This window comes from Gymnogyps californianus, chromosome Z (assembly GCF_018139145.2).
Source record: "Gymnogyps californianus isolate 813 chromosome Z, ASM1813914v2, whole genome shotgun sequence".
NCBI classification, from domain to species: Eukaryota; Metazoa; Chordata; class Aves; order Accipitriformes; family Cathartidae; genus Gymnogyps; species Gymnogyps californianus.
In genome coordinates this window covers 40345202-40365032 of record NC_059500.1, presented here as the reverse complement: position 1 = coordinate 40365032, position 19831 = coordinate 40345202, and the positions used below count along the sequence as shown (strand labels likewise).

Here is a 19831-nt window from a genome sequence, read left to right as displayed (position 1 = left end):
TTTTGAAGAATTAGATGTCAAAATCCAAGACATTGTTTTGGGATGTAGCTATGTGAATTCAGAGTTCTCATGAGTCTGGAAGAAAGGCTGAAGAAATGAGGAAGTAGATTGTTATGAAGTGCATTATTCAATGCCCAGCTCCCCTTCCTCACAAAAATGGCACAAAAACAGAGCACTTAATTCAATGACTAGGATTGTATATTGCATCCTTACAGCCAAGCATACTAAGGTTAGGTGTAGTCTGGCTGAATTCACATTCTTTCTGAATTCCTGTGGAAATGGCTGGCTTATGGCTTGCTCAGAATAGCAAGAAGCTGACAGGTTACACACCACCACAAGTGATTGGTCCTCTCATTCATACTATTCAGTGTATTAATACACATACCCATGATCCCAAATACACAGGTAGAAAAGGCTCTTTCCTCTGTTGTAGAAAGAAAATAACCATTAAAGCGAACACATAAGGTGACAAGCCTCCCTCTTCAGGACGATCAACACAGCACAACTGTAAAAATAAATTGTGTAGTCATTAAGGTTTCAAGTGATACCGTGAAAAATATTCTTTTAATTACTGTTCAGAAGTCTGTCACAAAATACTGACAGAAGCTCAGACATCTTTGAGCTCTTATAAGATGGACTTTGTTCTCAAGGCCTGCATACTTACTGGAATCATGTTATTACCATATTTTCAGTGTAAGAGCCATAGGATGCAGACTGGCAAAACAGACAGCATACAGCACATTTGCAAAAATGATGACTCATTTTACGTAGATATAGTACAAGTTAAAATTTTACCAATCTTTTTCTTAAATCATATTTTAATTGCAGGCACACAAAGTTGTGGAACAAGTTATTTTAATTCACAAGAAAGTTTTCATCTACATATGGAAATAAGCGGCTTTTTCCTTTCATTTTTTTCATGATGGATTAAATTTATGGGAAACTGGTAATTCCATTTCATATACATTCCTCTGACTTGTTTGGTAACAGAGCAGGATACTTACAGTCTGCATGCCACTGGCTGAAGCTTAAAATTCCACTTTTGAAATTTAGTGGAACATTATAACACACAAATGATAGTTATATCATTTATAAAACTTACAGTTTATAAAAAATTTAAGTATCCTTTTTCCAACTCTTTTTCTGAAGACAGTTTCAACAACTGTTTTCTAAACTATAACTACAGTCTTACCAGCATAATATCAATGTTCATTTAATATTTATTCACAGATGGGGGAATACAAATGACTCTTACCTTTGCCCAGTACCTGAAGGCAATCACTAAAGGTACTACAGTAGGTTCCAGTTTTCCAAGTGTAGCCAAATGGTTTGTTGTCAGACAAGCATTCTCATTCCCTGCACTCACTTTACAAATAAGGCCACTAAAACCGAAAAAGAAACAAAGTAAAAGATCTTGGAGGTTTTGTAAGAATAGCCATAGGTCAAATAACATCTCACAAAACTGTGTAGCAGAAGGCTGTAAGGAAAGGCTTAACAGCCTCTCAAAGACACTGTATCTACATTAAAAGAAGCATGGAAACCCAATTTGATTTATGGTTAGGTTGCAAATACATGCACTATAATTTTTCTGTAAGTGTTTTCAAATACAATTCAAATTTAAGTATTTGTTTCTAATGACATTAAGTCACTGAATGAAAAAAAGTTACAGTACTAATTTCCTTCATGAATCAAAAACATCTTCCCATACCACATCCATCAGCAAACAGTTTCTTATGCTGTTTCCACAGCACAAGAAATATTTTCAAACACTGAAAGATCAAGGTAGCAGCAAATAAGTGGTAATATTTCTGTATCAGTAGCTGTTTATAGAATGTTTCATGAATCTTAAGTGATATCCATTAAATGGGCAAATAAAATGTCTTTCACTTGTTCTCAAAATACCAGTGAAGCTAAGCAAGCTGATCTTGCCCTTATATAAATCCATAATTTAATATGGTATCTACACTACCTATAAGGAAGACAAGTTTCTGCTGAAGCAGTTATTCCAAATGGAGGGGTAAGGGTACATGCTGGAAGCCATAATGGTTGAAGGGATTGGGAAATACACAGCTGAGGACAGAACAACCCTTACCCTCTTATTCTAGGCTAGGAATGACTTGCCCATGAGTGTTAGTTTGTGTTTCAAGATCCATGGAACTGTAATAATTTAGTACAGAAACGTCATTTTTTCAGATGTTGGTACATATAATTTACATTGCTATATACTATTAGAACACACAAAGTGACAACCAAGACCTTTGCTTTTCTCTGCACACCACCACTGGTATTCTAGCATGGAAATCTGCATCAACTTCCGCAAAAGATTCTAGGCAGGAGAAAGAAAAAGAAGAAGCCATGTTAAGCATGGTGTTGACAAAAAATGTTGAACTGGGTGCAACTAGAAGAGTACAGCTAGAACCTCAACTTCTTAATAAAATGACTAATTTTGAGACAAATAACTCAGTACATCTGATAGATTAATCCTATCACTCTTTTAAAGCAAGTTTTTTATATGTGATGGGAAGAGTATCGTCTATGATAAGCATTGTTAAGAATATACTCAAGAAAAAAGGAACTTTTCAAAATTCATATACACTGTAGGTAAAATTAAGTAGGTATATTTTGGTTAAGTGCTGGCTTCAGTAACCCAGGCATACAGACAGACGAATGACATCTGTAAAACAATGTTAGTGTGAAAGATGAAAAAAAACAGCATTACGTCAGTACTAGACAGGAAAAAAAAAATCCAAGTTTATTTTCCCTGGTAATCTAGAAATGCTCTATAGAAGTATAGAACAGGCTTACTGACATGATGTAATGTCTTCTTGCTATGCTTAATTTTTAATTTTTTCCTCTTGTTCTTTATATAGGTTTCCAAATACAATCAAGCTACGTTTTAGCTTAACAGTGAAAAAGCACGGATGCCACTGCAGTCCTTTCTCCAAGTGGAGTTTATTGATCCAAACTGGGCTTATTTTTTGATGCCTCACTGTTCCACTGGGCCAGGTAGAGAGGAAACTATGAAACAATTTTAGATATTCAACTCAAAAATTCTGAAATGACAAGGTTTTCGTGATGTTACCTAGCCATTTGGACACCTGACTTTTGAAAAACATCTTGCTCTTGCTACTGGGGTACCTCAAACACCTAATGCTCTGTTCCTGTATCTTCTGACTCACAGAAAAAGGCTTTGCACAAGATGTTAATGCAAATATTGCTTGCTTTCAAAACACATTAAAGATCCTAACTTCTTATGGGATCTGGGTCTTCATTCCTCCAGTATGGTTGAACAATAACCCTGTTCTCAAAGACGATAGTGGTCATTCTACCAGACAAGAAGATGCACATACAATGAGGGTGGGGGTGGCAATGAGAAAAATCTAGGTCAAGAAATATATGCATGTTTAATATACATGTTTGGAACCATACAGTCTGATTTCCTAACTGTGGGCATAAAGCAAGGCAAGAAAGTAGTAAAGCTACTTTTTGCAATCTGTGTTTAAAAAGACAGAGTTTCTTTCCCATCTTTTCATTTTCTGCCTGCATATGCTTGAATTGGTTTAAGTGCATTTTTTTTAAGATCTTAAATGTTACTTCCCTGTATTAGCGCATAGAGTTGTATTCATTACCTGAAAAAAACCATGTGGCTGTACGCAGTCATTTGTACATGGCCCCACTGCACTAACAGGCATGTGCACATAATTATAGGAAAAGAGACCACAAACTGAAAGTACATTAACAAGTTTCTGATCACATGTTAGAAGAGCTTAGGCTACTTTCTGTTCTATACATGGCTAATACAGCAGTCTGGGGAAAGAAAGGCAGCACAGTCTACCTTAAGTTTAATGACATCTTCACTTATAATGTAGAAGAAAACCTCCCACTAGGAATTTCTCATATCAATGCAAATAATGGGACTTCAGTAGTCATAAAACTGAATACCAAACCAAAGTTAGTTCTGCCAATGTATTATTTCCTGCAGTATTTTTCAGTCTCACATCTTTCTAAAAAAAGAATAGCATGTGGTTTACTGGTTCAACAGAGGTGTTATTCAACAATACTAAGCAGTAACAGTTTAATGGGATTGAGAAGGCAGCAATTTTTTCTTACCACTGTTTTGGAGACTTTCTTGCACAAGTAAGAGAACATCTGGTTGAGTCATCTGTCAATAAAAGTAATAGAGCTGTTTTCATAGCTGTCAAAAAGGTGATTTCCCACAATTAAAAAAAATTTTAAAACATCGCCCCTAGGCCACTTCTGTTTTTCTTCCTCGGAGGGCAGCACAAAGGAAACAAAATAACAGCAACTGAGAAAAAAAACTTCTCTTAGTCCTTGGCTATCGCTAAATTCTACCAAACGGAACACAAATTCTGCTTATTTTGAACGAAAAAACAATAATCCTGGGGTAACTGTAAGTAAAGCTATTTTTACCTCTATTAAACACTTGGTCATGGAAAAAAACACCAACAGAAATATTATTTCAGTGTGCTTAAGTCTGATTGCCTTCTGACATAGTGGATCTACCTCATGTCGGATTGGAATCATAGCTTTTTTTAAATTATATGCAGTTTATGAACTTGGATCCTTCTTCTTCACTACACCATTTCCATCTTTTTTTCCTAGAGGAAATGCTAAATTTTAATTATGACACTGCGAAATCAACTACAGCATGAATAAATTTAACTATGGAATCAATAGCTTTTCCCAGTCCTTAATTTCTTTTCAATGGTCAAGCACAAAGATGTATAGAAACAACTAGCATGACAAATCAAGACTTTAAATTATTTCACATCTAAATGACGTAAGATGGTTTTGCGGCTCAAACATAATCTAGCAATCAAAAACTCTGATGTGCATATATCAGTACAGAAACAAGATCTTGGAAGTGTCATTTAATCCAGCTGTAAGAGAAGATAAATAATGATCTGTCTCACAGAACTGCTAGGAGTACAGATGTTTTAAGTGTTTTCAGTTTTTCAGAAGGATGATTCAATAAAACACAAAGCTGTATTATACTGCCTGACCATTACTGGTGTATGAAGCAAGGAATGTTATTTTAAGAATATTTTAATGTGATAGCTTGGTTTTACCCAATGCATTTTCATAAAAAGTGCTACTACCACACTAAGTTATATTTAAACTATAATCTACATAAAGGTGCAAACATTCTAAACGACTTAAGACATACTTAATAAAATGGTCTTACTTACATTGGCAGGAAACTGGATATCTATGTTTATGTCTGAAGTTTTGAAACCAAATCTGCTATAGGAGGAGCCATACAATCTTAATGAGCACTCTGCAACAAAAAGAATTATACTGCATTTACTCTATGCCTAATTCTAAGTCTGTAGCTGCTTTACGGCACTGTCAGTAGATCTTAAACCTGCACCTAGTGGTGCAGGAAATGAAGGAGGGTCTTCCAACAGCACAAAACTGCGTTAGTAAATCCTGCCTTCCATGCTGTTGCTAGTAAAGGCTTATCATGAAGGTCAAATGCCCCGTGTCCTGTTCATCTTCACTTTTTACTACAGGTCTGTTTGCGTCGTGAGCACCATTGTAATTTAATTCTGATACAGGGTTACATTGCCACATCATGTCGTTCAACAGACTAGTAACTAAACATACTGTTTTAGAATTTAGCTAGCCAAGGTTTTTTAATTAAGTTTTCACTTTATGAGCTGTTGTTTGTCTTTTTTTTTTTTTTTTAAGTTGGCATATCTAACATTTAAAACAAATTGCAAATAGTACCTGGCAATTTTTGACGCAGTAAGTTTTCCATCACTGTTTTAATGTTGAGCCTTTCTTCTAGATCTTCATTATTTAAGCCAAACTCCTGCACTACATTTTCAACAGCAACACCAATAGCTCGTATCTGGGAAGGCGTTGGGGGAGGCAGAGCGGTGAGCAGCTGTTCTTCTTGCTTTTCCTTTAAATATAGTAAGACTGATGTTTTAATGATTTTCTTGAGTTGCTTAATGTGCTAGAATAAATGCCTGCTACTCATCCCAAGTAACACTACCACTGGTTTTCCAGCTAATGGAGGTAATTGGAAGCAAGAACATCAAGAGAGAAACTGTGACAGGTATAAAGAATTAGATATTCCAGGAGCCTTCAGTAATGTGCAGAGGTATATATACATGTATTTGGAACATAAAAAAAGTCATCAATTCTTTCATCACCTATGAAGTTGGAAAGGGTAGGAGTTAAAGAGGAAAAAATAGAAAACCTGCAGAAGACAAATATTTTTGTCCACTTCAAGCTGACAAAGTAGAAGGAACAGAAGATATTAAATTAAAAAAAAAAGTAAAATTGAGGTTATGCTGGAAGTTATTTTGATGGTTATGTTCAAAACAAATCTATTTCCTTTAGATACAAACAAGTCTGTAATACTCCACAAGTTCTTAATCCTTACAGTATTTCTGAATTGAGATCTTCACCCTGACATATACGTTATAATTCCTAATTCTGCCATACCAACTATATTTGCTTATTGCTACTCCTCATTGCTCTGGACTTGATCAAAACTCTTCATTGTTGAAATATGCCAATGAAATATACACCAAGAAGAATACATATAACTAGTCTACAAGAAGAATTATGGAACAGCAAAACAGAAGAGTCAGTTGGTACAGCTTTATTATTATCCTTCAATCACCAGGAACAAAATATTACTGAGTAACACTTTAAATGAGGACTTCTTTTAATAATAATAGGCACGAAAAAGTACAAATGAAATTCCAAAGCTGAGGGCAGAAGCAAAGTCCAGGTTCCAAGTTTACTCTTTTTACCAGTATCACTAAGTAATAGTTTTTAAGAAGATTCAAACACAGTAAAAAATAAATGCGGAATGATTTTAGAAGCAGTGCAGTTTCATTGTCATTAGTAGGGTGTGGACAGTTTCATAAATTTGCATTTTATACTTTTTCTTGTCCTTAACTCACCTTTAGACTTTTCTTGTGTCCTTTCTCTTTAATATGCTTATGAGCAAAAGCCACCGACTCAATCAAAACATCACACAATTTGCAGGTATATTTTGCTGATGGGTAGCTTCGAGGTTGCTAAAATAAAGATAGTAAAAAAACCCTAAAATATAGAAAGATGTTACCTTCATTTCATTCAATACCCTTGCTAAGTTGAATGACTGTAACACTGAAATGCAGAAATATTCACTTTAGCTTTCCTAACTCCATCTTTAGAGTCAAAAAGTTTGCATATCAAATATAATGCCAGACAAATGGTGGTACCGGGTCAATCAAGCCCAACACCTTGTCTTTTACAGTGGAAAATACCCAATGCCCACGGAAGAATACACTGACTGAACAAACATACAATAAAACTTCTCTGGTCCACTGCCCCAGCATCTAGTGATCTGATGTTAATTCATGAACTAAAGAAGCAGCCATTTTTTGTGCTTAAATTGCTGCCAACCAAGATGTATTACAGTAAAAAAACAAAGGATAACCTGCCTTCTCTTGACAATTCGTTAACAGCACCCATTTTGTACATTACATCAATTCTACAACTAGACTTTCTAGCTACAGTCAGAGAAATTGCTCAAAGTGTACCCTCTATATTGTATTTACAGACAAAAAAAATAGGAGGACTATACAAGTAAAGACAGTGGCACCTTCTTCAGTCTATAAATGCAGTCTCGCTTCAATCGTTCTTCAGCTTGCTGCAACCCTAGAAGTTCTTTTGCCGACAGCACAGATTCATCTATGACTGGACCATCCACTTCATCTTGATCATACTCATCTTTTCTAGTTCTTCTAGATCTTCTTGGTTTCCTAAGCTTCTTCATTTCTTATAAAGAGTTATGAGAGCAAATATGTCAAATAACTTCAGAGTACCACACAGCATTTTGCATTTTGTTTGTTTTTTTCTTTAATTACCATTCTACTTCTGTGCGAGTCAAAGAAGATACAAATCATCTACCCTGCACGGTTTCATAATCTGTTCTGTGCAAGTCTGATAGTAGCAAGAGTGTATATTTATGTCATAACCTATAGTACCTTTGTTCCAAACTACTAAAAACCACTAATTTGTCCCACTGAAGTCACCGACCTTATTTAGATAGCTTTGTTAAAACTGGCAAAAAAATAAAACTAAATACAATAGATTTCACTGCCTAGTTCAGACATACCTGTATGTCATTATAATGAAAAGGTAGAATATATCCAAAGGTTTCAGGATGCCTGGTCAGGCTTACATAGATGAACAAGCTAGAAAGTGAACTGACCCATAGACTGCTATGAATACCACAGAATTAGTGAATGTAGGTCAATCCGAATGATTTGTAAGAGCTAACAGCACTATGATATAGCACTGTCATGGCTAAGCTGACATACAACAATATATTACCACCAGTAATAACTGCCTGTTAATGTCACTTGCCTTTCAATTAAACCAGCATATGGATCAGTATTGCCTTCACATTATTAAAAAGACAAATGAAAAAAACCCCCACAACCCCTATTGGTTATGTAAGTCAATAAATAATGAACTTGCTAAGTATTTGCACACATTGCTTAATAAAGCTATAAAACTGGCAGAATAAACATGCTTAGAAAGCTTGTTATGTTTACAGCAAAAGTTCTGGAACAAATTAATGTAAATACCACTTCTACTTTTAAGCAAACTTTGTCATCATTTTGAAGCAGGAGTTGCTACTGGTCCAAAGAATACCTGTAAAAATAATCTCGGGAATGAATATACACAGGCCAGATTTTCACACATGACTTTAGATCACATCTTTCACTTGAACAGCTGTACAGGATGTCCAGATGCAGGGAATTTCTAAAGTTCTCTGCTTCTGAGAAAGTTTATGCAACTACCTTAGACTCCAAAACCCTTATCATAGCATGAGGTTTTCACTTGCAATAATTAAAAAAAAGAAAAGATAAAACACAACTGCTCTACCAAATATATTTACAAAGTTTCTTTCCTGTGACTGCAATTTTTGTCTCTAATAATTGGCTAAAGGGAAACAACCTGGTTGTGTATTTTCAATGAGTTGTTTGATTCAGTTCACTAAGCAGCATGCATGTGCCAGTGTTGTAAACAGGACCAGGACAAGAATGGTAATATAATCTCTTTCAGCAGCAGCACAAGTTTAAGCTAGAATAAACAGAACTAAGGCTTAATAGGTTGCAGGGACAGTATTCCAAAGGAAGCTCCAAGGAGCAGAAACAGAAGTCTGAGTCTCTGAACTTTACACATCCCTTCCATTTTCCATGATGACTCTCCTGCTCAAACTCCTAAGACCCGCCACAGTTGTGTGACTACATTTTTACTGATCAGCATAGACAGAACTTGGAGAAAAACGTGTATTAAATGAATGTCTTTGGAGGAAAGTGTGTGACAACTACCTACTTACCAATCAGTTCTGTAACCACTCAGTGACTTAAAAAAAATTACAAAGTAAATAAATACTTCTAATATTTGGTAGTTACAGTAGTGGCAATCTAATTACAGGTTAATGACTAAATAAAGTACTAAAGGCAAGTTAAAGCTCCTGCAGAAAAATCAGTGCCTCAGAAATTTGGTAAACTGCTTCCTTATGAGCTACAGTAAAAAGGTGTAAAGGAAAGGGACAACCACATAAAAGATTTCAAGTAAAAGGAATGCTAAAAGAAACATTTTTAGTAATTGTTTGCTACTTGACATAGAATTAGAGCTTTTGAAGGGATGTCAAGAGGTGAGCTATGCCATGCCTGTGCTTCGCAGCAGGACGAAATAAACTTTGTCAATCCTGAGCAATGCTCACCTAACCTGTTCTTAAAGGCCTTCAGGTACTCCATGAGCTGCCCAGACAACCTCTCCAGTACTTCCCTAGCTTTACCATTCCTCACCTGAACCCTTCTTGCTCAATTTTAGGCCCACTGCTTTGTATCCCATCTATTGGAACAACACAAGCCAGATTACTACATCAGCTTTTTAATACCTTTCTAGACAGCTGAAGACTGTTACCACGCCTCCCTACCCTTTCCTTTTGCAGAAAGATTGGGGATTGTTTACAGTTTGTGTAGTTTGTTTCCTATGTGCCCTGGCATTCTTCTTGCTCTTCTTTGGACTGTTTCCATTTTATTCATTCAAGCGGGGTGCCAAAGCTGGACAGAGAACTGCAACTGAGTTTACCAAAGACTTACAGAAAAAGGAATACTTCAGGCTGCGAGTCTGTCTTCATGCCTCACAACACCATGACACTGACTACTCATTATCATCTTCTGATTCACTATGATTTCAGATTCTTCTCTGAAAAAAATACTACTTTATAATAACTTTTCCTCCTTTATTTGTACAGTTGACATTCCTACTTAAACCACGGCATTTGCATATGGCTTTTGTATTTCATCCTATATGTAGGTCATTTCTCCAGTTGTGCAAAGTTATTTTAATTGACCTTCCTGCTTTTCTGCATTCAGTTCCTACCAGCTCCACAGCATATTCAAGTTTAAAAGCATACAATTAATAAGCATGCTGTCTTCACTCATCATCAGAACAGTGTAATAAACATTGAACAGAATAGAATCCTCATAAATGCTTGCTCAATGCTTCCTATCATTTTGACAAAATCTTTAAGTATTTTCTGAGTATAGTCATCTAATTAGCTCTGCAAGTCTCTTGTATTAATTTAATCTAGAAAATTTTCCTCTAGTTTACTTACAGAACTGTCATGCAAGAGTGTCTGAAGTACTACAGTACTAGTACCAGCAGTATCTACCAACTGCTTCTCCCATGTCCACAGGGGACTGATCACTATTTTAAAGAAATAAATTAGAAGGACTTGGCATACTTGTTTCTTGAAAAATCCATGTTTACTGCTACTCATCTCTTTGTTACCTTTCAAATACTCATAGTAGGTTACATTATTTGTTCCAGAACGAATTCCCAAGATTAAAGTTGCGTACCATTTTTTTAATTCCACTTTTAAGAGACGCTTGCCCTTTCCTATATGCCAGTAGCTCACTTCTCCTGAATAAGTTCTCAGGTATGATTGCCGGTGGTTCCAAAAATCTACTTCAGTGAGTTCCTGAAGTTTCACAGAAAAAAGTTCATTAGACCCAGCAAATTCGAGAACAAACTTGCGAAAGCATTCTACTCTGCACCCTCCTCATCTGAGGTTGAGCTCAAGTGTGCAACTTACTTCTAACAATGAGAGACACTGGGCACCTGCTCACAGTTTATCTTTTTAGTGACAGCTGATATCAAGGCAAAGGACATTTAATTCCTGGACTTCCTGGTATCAACCAGCAACAGCTTTCCTTCTCAGCAGAGGGGCAGATCAATACTGTCTTTGGCCCCCAGACTTAACTAAAACAAGACAGATTTCTTGTTAACAGGCAGTTGTTCCATGTTAGCAGCACCTCAGCTGTGCCTTAGTCTTTCTTCTTTTATCTAATTATATCCTGTTCTTTAAAGCTTCCTCTTTCTGCTTTGATTCAATGAAGATCTTATGATATTGATCACTTTATCCTCCCTTAGCCTGTTCTTCCTTGCATTTCAATACTTAGGGCTTGTACTCTCATTGTTAGTACCAATTACCCATAGAGCAGTTCAATATGCATGGAGAATTAGTTTTGTGTTATTGCTGTATTACTGTTGCTAGTACCTACGAGGCATTGTTTTCAATCTTTATTAAGATATGTTGTTACAGACTTCATTGGTGGCTCCAAAATCTTAACCTGTATCAACTTAACTGAAACTATCAGCCTTGACAGATTCAATCAAATTGTACCTGGAAAACTGCAAACGGGGACACTACACAGATGTTGCTATCTGCTTACTCCTACCACTTATAAACTAACTTACACAGACAACACAATTTATAAAACAAGTTCTGTATCGTTCACTGTAACAATTTGTTTAAAGTGCTGCAGTATAGTACAGGCAATAGTTTGCACTATATGACAGAACAAAAATGATTTTTTGCTTTAACAGTGAATCTTGAAATTTTACTTTTCAGAAACACACATACAGAAAGCTACTTTACTGGATAGCTATGTAAAAACAAACATGTTGATTACCAGAGCTTCCTTTCTGCATGCCTGGCATGTCTTCACTCATTAAGTCTTCCTGAAGTTGTCGTCTTACATTTCTGTTTCCAGCACCTTCAACCTCATGAAAAGAGTCCTTACTTGTCCTGCTATGCACAGGAATCCAGGCAACAGATCGGTACTCTCTCCAGCTGTCAGAAGCAACACGGTGGTCATCAGATACCCACCTCTTCATTTGGTCTCTCTGGGTATCATTTAACTTTGACTCTTGACTGTAAGTTGTGTTTTTAAGCGAATTTGGGCTACTCAAAACACTACGTGGCCCTCGCCTGGGACTGCTTCCGTAGTGACCTGGTGTTCCCTTTTTCTTTTGCAGGCTGGTATCTATTTTATTTCTATGGCCATTTCCATATTCCTCCATGACTCGGCAGTCTTTCTGTAAGGGACTTCCTTTTAATTCTTCTTGATATAAAATCTCCTGTTCCTTATTTTGTTTGGCAAAGAAAGGTTTTGCAGCATCTCCTATGGTTATTGCTGTTCAGTTTACAGATTCCTACCTAGAAATTAAAAAGTTAAAAGTTTTATTTTAAAATTAATCAAGCGATAAACACTGGTTATTATTTGTTATGGAAGTATCAACAATCAAAGCCCTGGCTCTGTACTACCATCAAGGCAAGCAAGTCTTGGTGGAAAGCAAAACTTGCTCCAACCAAACAAAAGGCAGTTCAAAACTCAGCTAGGTTTCTTCTCTTAAAATGTCTAACACCTATGGGGGGTTCACAAAATGCAGAGGCAGCCTATGGCTTTTTTGGGCATTAAGTTCTAGGTGCCTTTAGGACAGATAACTACTTTTAAGAGTCCACATCAGAGTCTCAGCTCAGTACAGGAACGCTTTGAAAGAATGACTGAAGGAACTTTGTAGCATGTAGAATATGTAGGAGGCAATAACAAGGATGGCCCCAAAGCCATTCTACATCATGTGAATATTCCCCTTTCCCCACAGTAGACACTGGTCACCTTGTTAAGAATGAAAATTGTGATCAGAGGAGATAGAGATGTAGAAGTTGAGTAGCAATTTGTCAGGCAAATATGATACAATGATTACAAAACAATGCTGCACTCCCAGTGCACTCTGCACATTTTACCTAGACCAGCATTCTGAGGTCTCACATTACTCGGTATTAAGCAGTCATATTTCATATTTTAGTATTCTCTAAAACACCTGGGCTGCCGATTTGCTCTCTCCCCCGCTTCCCCCCCACTTGGTCATGTCCATGTTCTTATTGTAAAAGATTTCCAGGGAGCTGTAACTCCAGTGTTAGCATAAACCCATGTGAAAGGGGGAGCTACCTGGAAGAAACTGGCTAAACGCACATAAGCAGCAGCGTTCACATCGACACTGAATATTGTATGACTTAAATATAGCCACATACAACCAAACAAAAAAGGTTTTCTCTTTCAAAAAACACATATGTACTTAAGGATGCAGAGAAGGATATAGGGCATTTACAAGAAGCACTTAAACAGCAGGAAATGCCCTTCTGTTGCCTTTAATATGGAAGCAGGGTACCTGATTTTCTTAAATGTTTTTTAAAGTTCTGCAAGCCCCAAGTGCACCCTTAGGCATCTCAGTATCTGCTTTCTATAGGCTTGAGGCTTCTAGTGTTTATCCCCCTCTTAAGCAGAAGAGGTTTTTTTGCTCTTACATGAGTGACAAAACAAGTAGGATTCCTGTCCTAAAGACCTGAATTCATAGCCAGTTGTTTACAACTGTGGAGATGCAGCTATTCCAGCTAAGAGCTGAAAGAAAAGTTTCAAACACACAAAGTGAACTTGCTTCCTATTTTAGGAAAGAAACTGCTGTCAAATCTGAATTTCTGAGTGACCTAAAACCAGCTTGTTTTAGAGTCATCCCCAGAAGCGACGCCCACGCCCAGCCGCCAGTCTGGATGACGACACACTCCGCGCACTGGAAGGGAACAGAGAGTCAAAGTTTACACTCGCCTCTGGCTCCCAACCACGACGCGAGGTGCTGGCCTGGCGCGGCAGCGGGTGGGCTGCCCCGGAGGGCCAGCACCAACGCAGCTGGGGGACGACACGGTTCCCTGCGGGGCCAGAAGCAGCAGGCAGCGCCGGCCAAGTTGCCAACGGGACGCAGATGGTGGTGTTACGATACCGGCCTCCGTCACCACCAGGCAGGAAACGCACTGAGTGGGCCGGGGCTCCCTCGCTCCCACGCGGCAGCTCCCGGCCCCCTCCTTCCAGTCCTCCCACCGGCTGAGGAAGGCCCCAGGCCCCCTCCCGCCTCCCCTCCACCCCCCGAACAACCGAAGGCCCGGGGAACGGCCTGGCGGAGACGGGCGAACAGCCAGGCGGCCGGTGCAGGGCAGCGGCGGGGACTGTGGCGCAGCAGCCCCCCGCCCCGCTCGGCCCTGCCCCGGCCGCCTCAGCCACAGAGCCCGCGGGCGGGCGAGCCGCGGCCCAGGCGCGGGAGGGAGGCGCAGGAGCGGGCGAGGGGCAGAGGACGCCGAGGGACACCGCCCGCTGCCGGGGAAGGCCTCGCCCAGCCACCGGCCACCACCCGCCGAGAGAAGGGCACTCACCGGCCGCCGACGGCCCGCCTGCTACCGCCGCCCTGCCATTGTGTCGCGGCGGAAACGGCACCGGTCCCTCCGCGCGGCCCATCCGCGCGGGTCTTCCGGCAGGCCGGCCCCGCCCCCCGCCGGGGCGTGGCCGGGCAGGGCGGGGCGTTTATGAAAGGCCTGAGGGTTTGATCTGTAGGTTAGGTTCAGCTTTGACTTCGGCCGCGGCCGGGCGGGCGGGAGAAGGCGGTCCCCCGGAGCTGCCTGCCCCTCCGGCGTCCCACCCGCGGCGGAGCGGGGACCGCAGCAGCCGCGTACCAATGTGGGTCGCCTGCCGGGCAGGCAGGCAGGCTCCCGGTGGCGAAGGCGTTATGTCACGGCTAGCCCTGCCAACGCAGGACCCACGAGTGGGCGTGGAAGGTTCTCCCCCGCAGCGGGGAGAACACGGCAATCAGTGTTCTGTGGAGCACAACGAAGCCGAAGAGGTCTGTCGTGTCCACTGCGGTCATGGAAATGCAATGGTAAGTAAATGGATTGGCATGAGCAATCACAAAAACAGTACAATATAAGCAGAATGGGCCCTGAATGTGACGTCGTTTGCTCGTCCGTTGGAGAACTGAAGAGGTTGCCATGCCGCTGGGTACCAAACCCAGCCCCGTGTAGCCTGCATGTCTCACCAAGCTAACCACCCCAGCCGAAGTAGCTCATGTTCAGAGCAAATGACGAGAAACAGAAACGGGGATTACAGGAAGTGGGAAAACCCGGGGCAGGTGGGAAGCGGGCACGTACCTGGTTTCCTGCAGAAGAAAAACTTCTACTTCCTGTCGTGGTTCAACCCCAGCCGGCAGCCGAGCCCCACGCAGCCGCTCCATCACTCCCGCTCCCGGTGGGATCGGGAGGAGAATCGGGAAACAAGGCAGAAGTCGTGGGTTGAGATAAGAACAGTTTAATAACTAAACTAAAATATAATACTAACAATAATAATAATAATAATGAAATATAATAATAGTAATGAAAAGTAATAAAAAAAAAAGCAGAGGGGAAAAAAAAGGAAACCCAGTGATGCACAATGCAGTTGCTCACCACCCACTGAGCGATGCGAGAGCCGCGATCCGCCCCTCCCGGCCAACTCCCCCCTGTTTATATACTGGGCATGACGTTCCATGGTATGGAATACCCCTTTGGCTAGTTTGGGTCAGCTGCCCCGGCTCTGCTCCCTCCCAGCTTCTTGCACACCTGCTTGCTGGCAGAGCATGGGAAACTGAAAAATCCTTGGCTTAAGATAAGCGCTACTTAGCAACAACTAAAACATCAGTGTGTTATCAACATTATTCTCACACTAAATCCAAAACACAGCACTATACCAGCTACTAAGAAGAGAGTTAACTCTGTCCCTGCTGAAACCAGGACACTTCCCTTATCACTAAATTACCCTTCTCACTAAATTAAGCGACCTGTGTATTTTGTGAATATTGCTTGCACTCACTCAGCCTCTTCCTCTTATAGCTTCCTCCTGTTTCTGCATGCCCTCTTCATTACCTAATTACTGCCTAGTTTAGGCAGGTCTCTTCCTACTGCTCTTTTGCATCCATGTTTATGGAAAAGAGGTGCTCTTAACCCACCTCATGAGATGTTCCTCATGAGAATTCACCTTCCCATTCCAATCTAGACTTCCTTAGCAAAACGTATACAAGTATACAGATTTTGAAGGCAGGTAAATAGCAGAGACTTCCCAAAATTACTTATGGTACCTTTCAAAGATAGGACATTATAGCTTTATGGCCTATTGCTTTGCATCAGCACTTGGAAGTTACTTTTGCCTTTCCCTCTATGACCCCTTCAAAACAAGAAAAGTCTCCTGGCAAGACACTCTCTGGAGAGGGCCTGGCATGGAAGGATAGCTTAACTTACCAAAACCATTGCTGTGAGCAGATGTGGCTGGGGTGCCAAACAGAAACGTTTCTGAGCCTTGTCTTGTCTCCTTCTTACATAAAATTGTTTGAGTGGCTGCAGGCTCAGCACGTTTCATGTCATATTGACTGCGGTGGGTCAAAGAATGTTTGGTCTTATGGAAGCTCCTCACTAGTGCACCCATGCAAGACTGTCTCAAGTTCCTGTCAATTTTTTGAAACTAAAATTCCTGTTGTTTTTATGAAGCTCACAGATTCTGTTTTAGATTTCAACTTGGCGGATAATTTTATACTTAAATACTAGCATTTTCTATGATCAGACAAATACAAGAGGAAGTGAGCTAAAAGGGTCACATGTCCTAAATACACGTGATACTTGGAAGACCCAAACTTTGATTAGCTGAGATTTTTTTTTTAAACAGGTAGCATGAAGATACAATTAGTCAGCTTTTGTGAGAAAAAGTAAACTTAGCGTACTGAATACAAATATGCTGAAATGGGAAACAGAATTAGCAGATCTTGCTAAATTTACCTGGAATAAAAGAAAACAGGAAAGAGAAATTGAAAAATATTAAAAAAGTACAACTCACTAAATCAAGTAAGATGAGCCAGATACATAAAAATGATAAGACTGAACTTCAAGAACAAATCACAGTATAGGGCATCACAGAATGTGAAGAGATGTAATCTCTGGAATTTCTTGAGCGCTGACCTTGAATCTGCCACAGACTTTTTGCTCCAGCTTAAAGCAAGTCATTGTATTTCCAGTTTCTCTGTAACTACATTTACTTAGCCCAAACGAGTATTTGGTACATCTTTTAAATAGCTTTTTTTTGTGTTGTACAACAGATACTGTTTTCCTTTAGGAAAGCTTGCCCACCAAGAAAAAAAAGATTGAGGTTTTCTGTGGTTTCGTGAGATAAACTAGGCCAATTTGGGATCAGAAACCTGCCATACTGGTGCTAATGGGGATGGGATTGCCCAGGCATAGGAGTGGTAGGAAGCAGAGGTGGAGTGCCTGTTTTGACTGTGACTCAGCCATCTCTTGGGGCCTCACCCCATACCCACTGTCTTTGTCACCTCAGCATTTCACTGTTGCAATACTCTCCAGCTTGAAAAGCTACTAAGAAGTATTGAAAATGTTGCTGCTTGTCTACATCAGTGGAAGACTGCATCACTTGCAGATCAGAAAACCACTCTGCCAGATATTTTACGGTGAGATTTTCCTGAAGACAGTGGACCTGACCCATTTACACCTGAAAAGAACTTGGCCCAGTGTCATGTCCCCTGCCAACTTCTTGTGCACACCCAGCCTACTCACTGGTGGGGTGGGGTGAGAAGCAGAAAAGGCCTTGACGCTGTGTAAGCACTGCTGAGCAGTAATGAAAACATGCCTGTGTTATCAACACTGTTTTCAGCACAAATCCAAAACATAGCCCCATACAAACTACTGTGAAGAAATTTAACTCTTTCCCAGCCAAAACCAGTACATTCTCCACCCCTTATTCCATACCATTTACATCATGTTTGGGTCCCATCCTATCGCAACACATCCTCACTAACCACCCCTTTCCCCATAAAATGTTTGTGAAATGTCCATAAATATCCATAAAATGTTCATTGAGTTCATTTGGTCTATGACTTTGGGGGTCATCTGTTATGGTATTCGCTCAGGACAGGAGAGGTGCTGTGTTCTGTGGAGTTATTGGGCACCAAAGCCAGCTCAAGTCAGGTCACTGCTGCAGTTGCACTGCTTCTTGTGAGGGTCGTCCTTCGTTGGTTCGGGTGGTTTCTGCTGTAGTACTTCCTGTAACATGCAACTCAAATCATGGGTTACAACAATTTAAAGGTATATCCATTACAATCTCCACCCCTGGTCCCTTTGTTAAAGGTCCCTAGTTAAAACTAGGCCATAAGTTTTAACATTGGAATGAATTCCTCCTCTTGCCTCTAGCTTGGCTAGCAGCGAGAGGTTCCTGCTATAATACCTTTGATATATGCCAGCCACAGCAGTGGTGACATACAGCGTCATGTAACAATGCCATCTGTCCTGGTTTTGGCTGGGATAGAGTTAATTTTCTTCTTAGTAGCTGGTACAGTGCTGTGTTTTGGATTTAGTGTGAGAATAATGTTGATAACATGCTGATGTTTTAGTTGTTGCTAAGTAGCACTTAAGGATTTTTCAGTTTCCCATGCTCTGCCAGCAAGCAGGTGTACAAGAAGCTGGGAAGGAGCATAGCCAGGACAGATGACCCAAACTAGCCAAAGGGGTATTCCATACCATAGAACGTCATGCCCAGTATATAAACAGGGGGGAGTTGGCTGGGAGGTGCGATCGCGGCTCTGGCATCGGTCAGTGGGTGGTGAGCAACTGCATTGTGCATCACTTGTCTTTTCTTATTTCTTTTTTGTTGTTGTTGTTGTATTCTTTTTCATTACAATTATTATTATTCTTAGTTAGTAGTGTATTTTTATTTTTACTTTAGTTATTAAACCGTTCTTATCTCAACCCACGAGTTTTACTTTTTTTTTTTTTTCCTCCTCCCCTCCCCGCTGGGAGGGGGGAGGGGGAATTGGCTGCGTGGTGCTTAGTTGCTGGCTGGGGTTAAACCACGACACCATCATACAACACAAATCATGGATTATTTTCATGCAGGATTAAATCACCTTGAGGTACACATTGTACTTCTCCATCCTTCTGCATTACCCACCAAGTGCACCCACGTCCTTGAGCAAATAAGGTTTACCCTTACCTTAAACAAATAGGTTTACCCTTTTCTGAAGAAGGAATAACCCAGACTGTTTTTCCCAGCCCGTTCCTTATATGTACTATGGGAATCTTATCTCCTTCCACAGTGTGCAGGGGTTTTGATTGGGCAGAGCCAGGTCAGCTGGCAGACCCTCTAGTGTTAACTAGCCAAGTGGTTTCCGCTAAATGTGTATTCCAATGCTTGGATGTCCCAGCACCCATTGGTCTCAGTGTAATTTTTAACAGCCCATTGTATCATTCAACTTTCCCAGAAGCTGGTGCATGATAGGGGATGTGATACACCCAGTCAATGCCATGCTCCTTGGCCCAGGTGTTTATGAGGTTGCTTCGGCAATGAGTCCCGTTGTCTGATTCAATTCTTTCAGGGGTGCCGTGTCACCATAAAACCTGCTTTTCAAGGCCCAGGATAGTGTTGCGGGCAGTGGCATGGGTCACAGGGTATGTTTCCAACTGTCCAGTAGTCACTTCCACCATTGTAAGCACATGATGCTTGCCATGGCGGGTTTGTGGTAGTGTAATATAATCAATCTGCCAGGCCTCCCCGTATTGATATTTCTGCCATTGTCCTCT

General features: G+C 40.4%; 1 protein-coding gene across 1 annotated transcript in view; it reads right to left on the bottom strand.

The window, feature by feature from the left end:
• TUT7 (terminal uridylyl transferase 7) overlaps positions 1–14684 on the bottom strand; it is a 34106-nt gene extending 19422 nt beyond the window's left edge. The window contains exons 1-10 of the mRNA XM_050913588.1: positions 14603–14684; positions 12030–12533; positions 7631–7806; positions 6945–7061; positions 5752–5929; positions 5211–5299; positions 4111–4162; positions 2257–2326; positions 1256–1382; positions 386–505 (exon numbers count right to left, since the gene is read on the bottom strand). Of these exons, the coding sequence (XP_050769545.1) occupies positions 386–505; positions 1256–1382; positions 2257–2326; positions 4111–4162; positions 5211–5299; positions 5752–5929; positions 6945–7061; positions 7631–7806; positions 12030–12533; positions 14603–14684 (1515 nt within the window). The remainder of the gene's footprint in view (positions 1–385; positions 506–1255; positions 1383–2256; positions 2327–4110; positions 4163–5210; positions 5300–5751; positions 5930–6944; positions 7062–7630; positions 7807–12029; positions 12534–14602) is intronic.
• Between the last annotated feature and the right edge of the window lie 5147 nt (positions 14685–19831).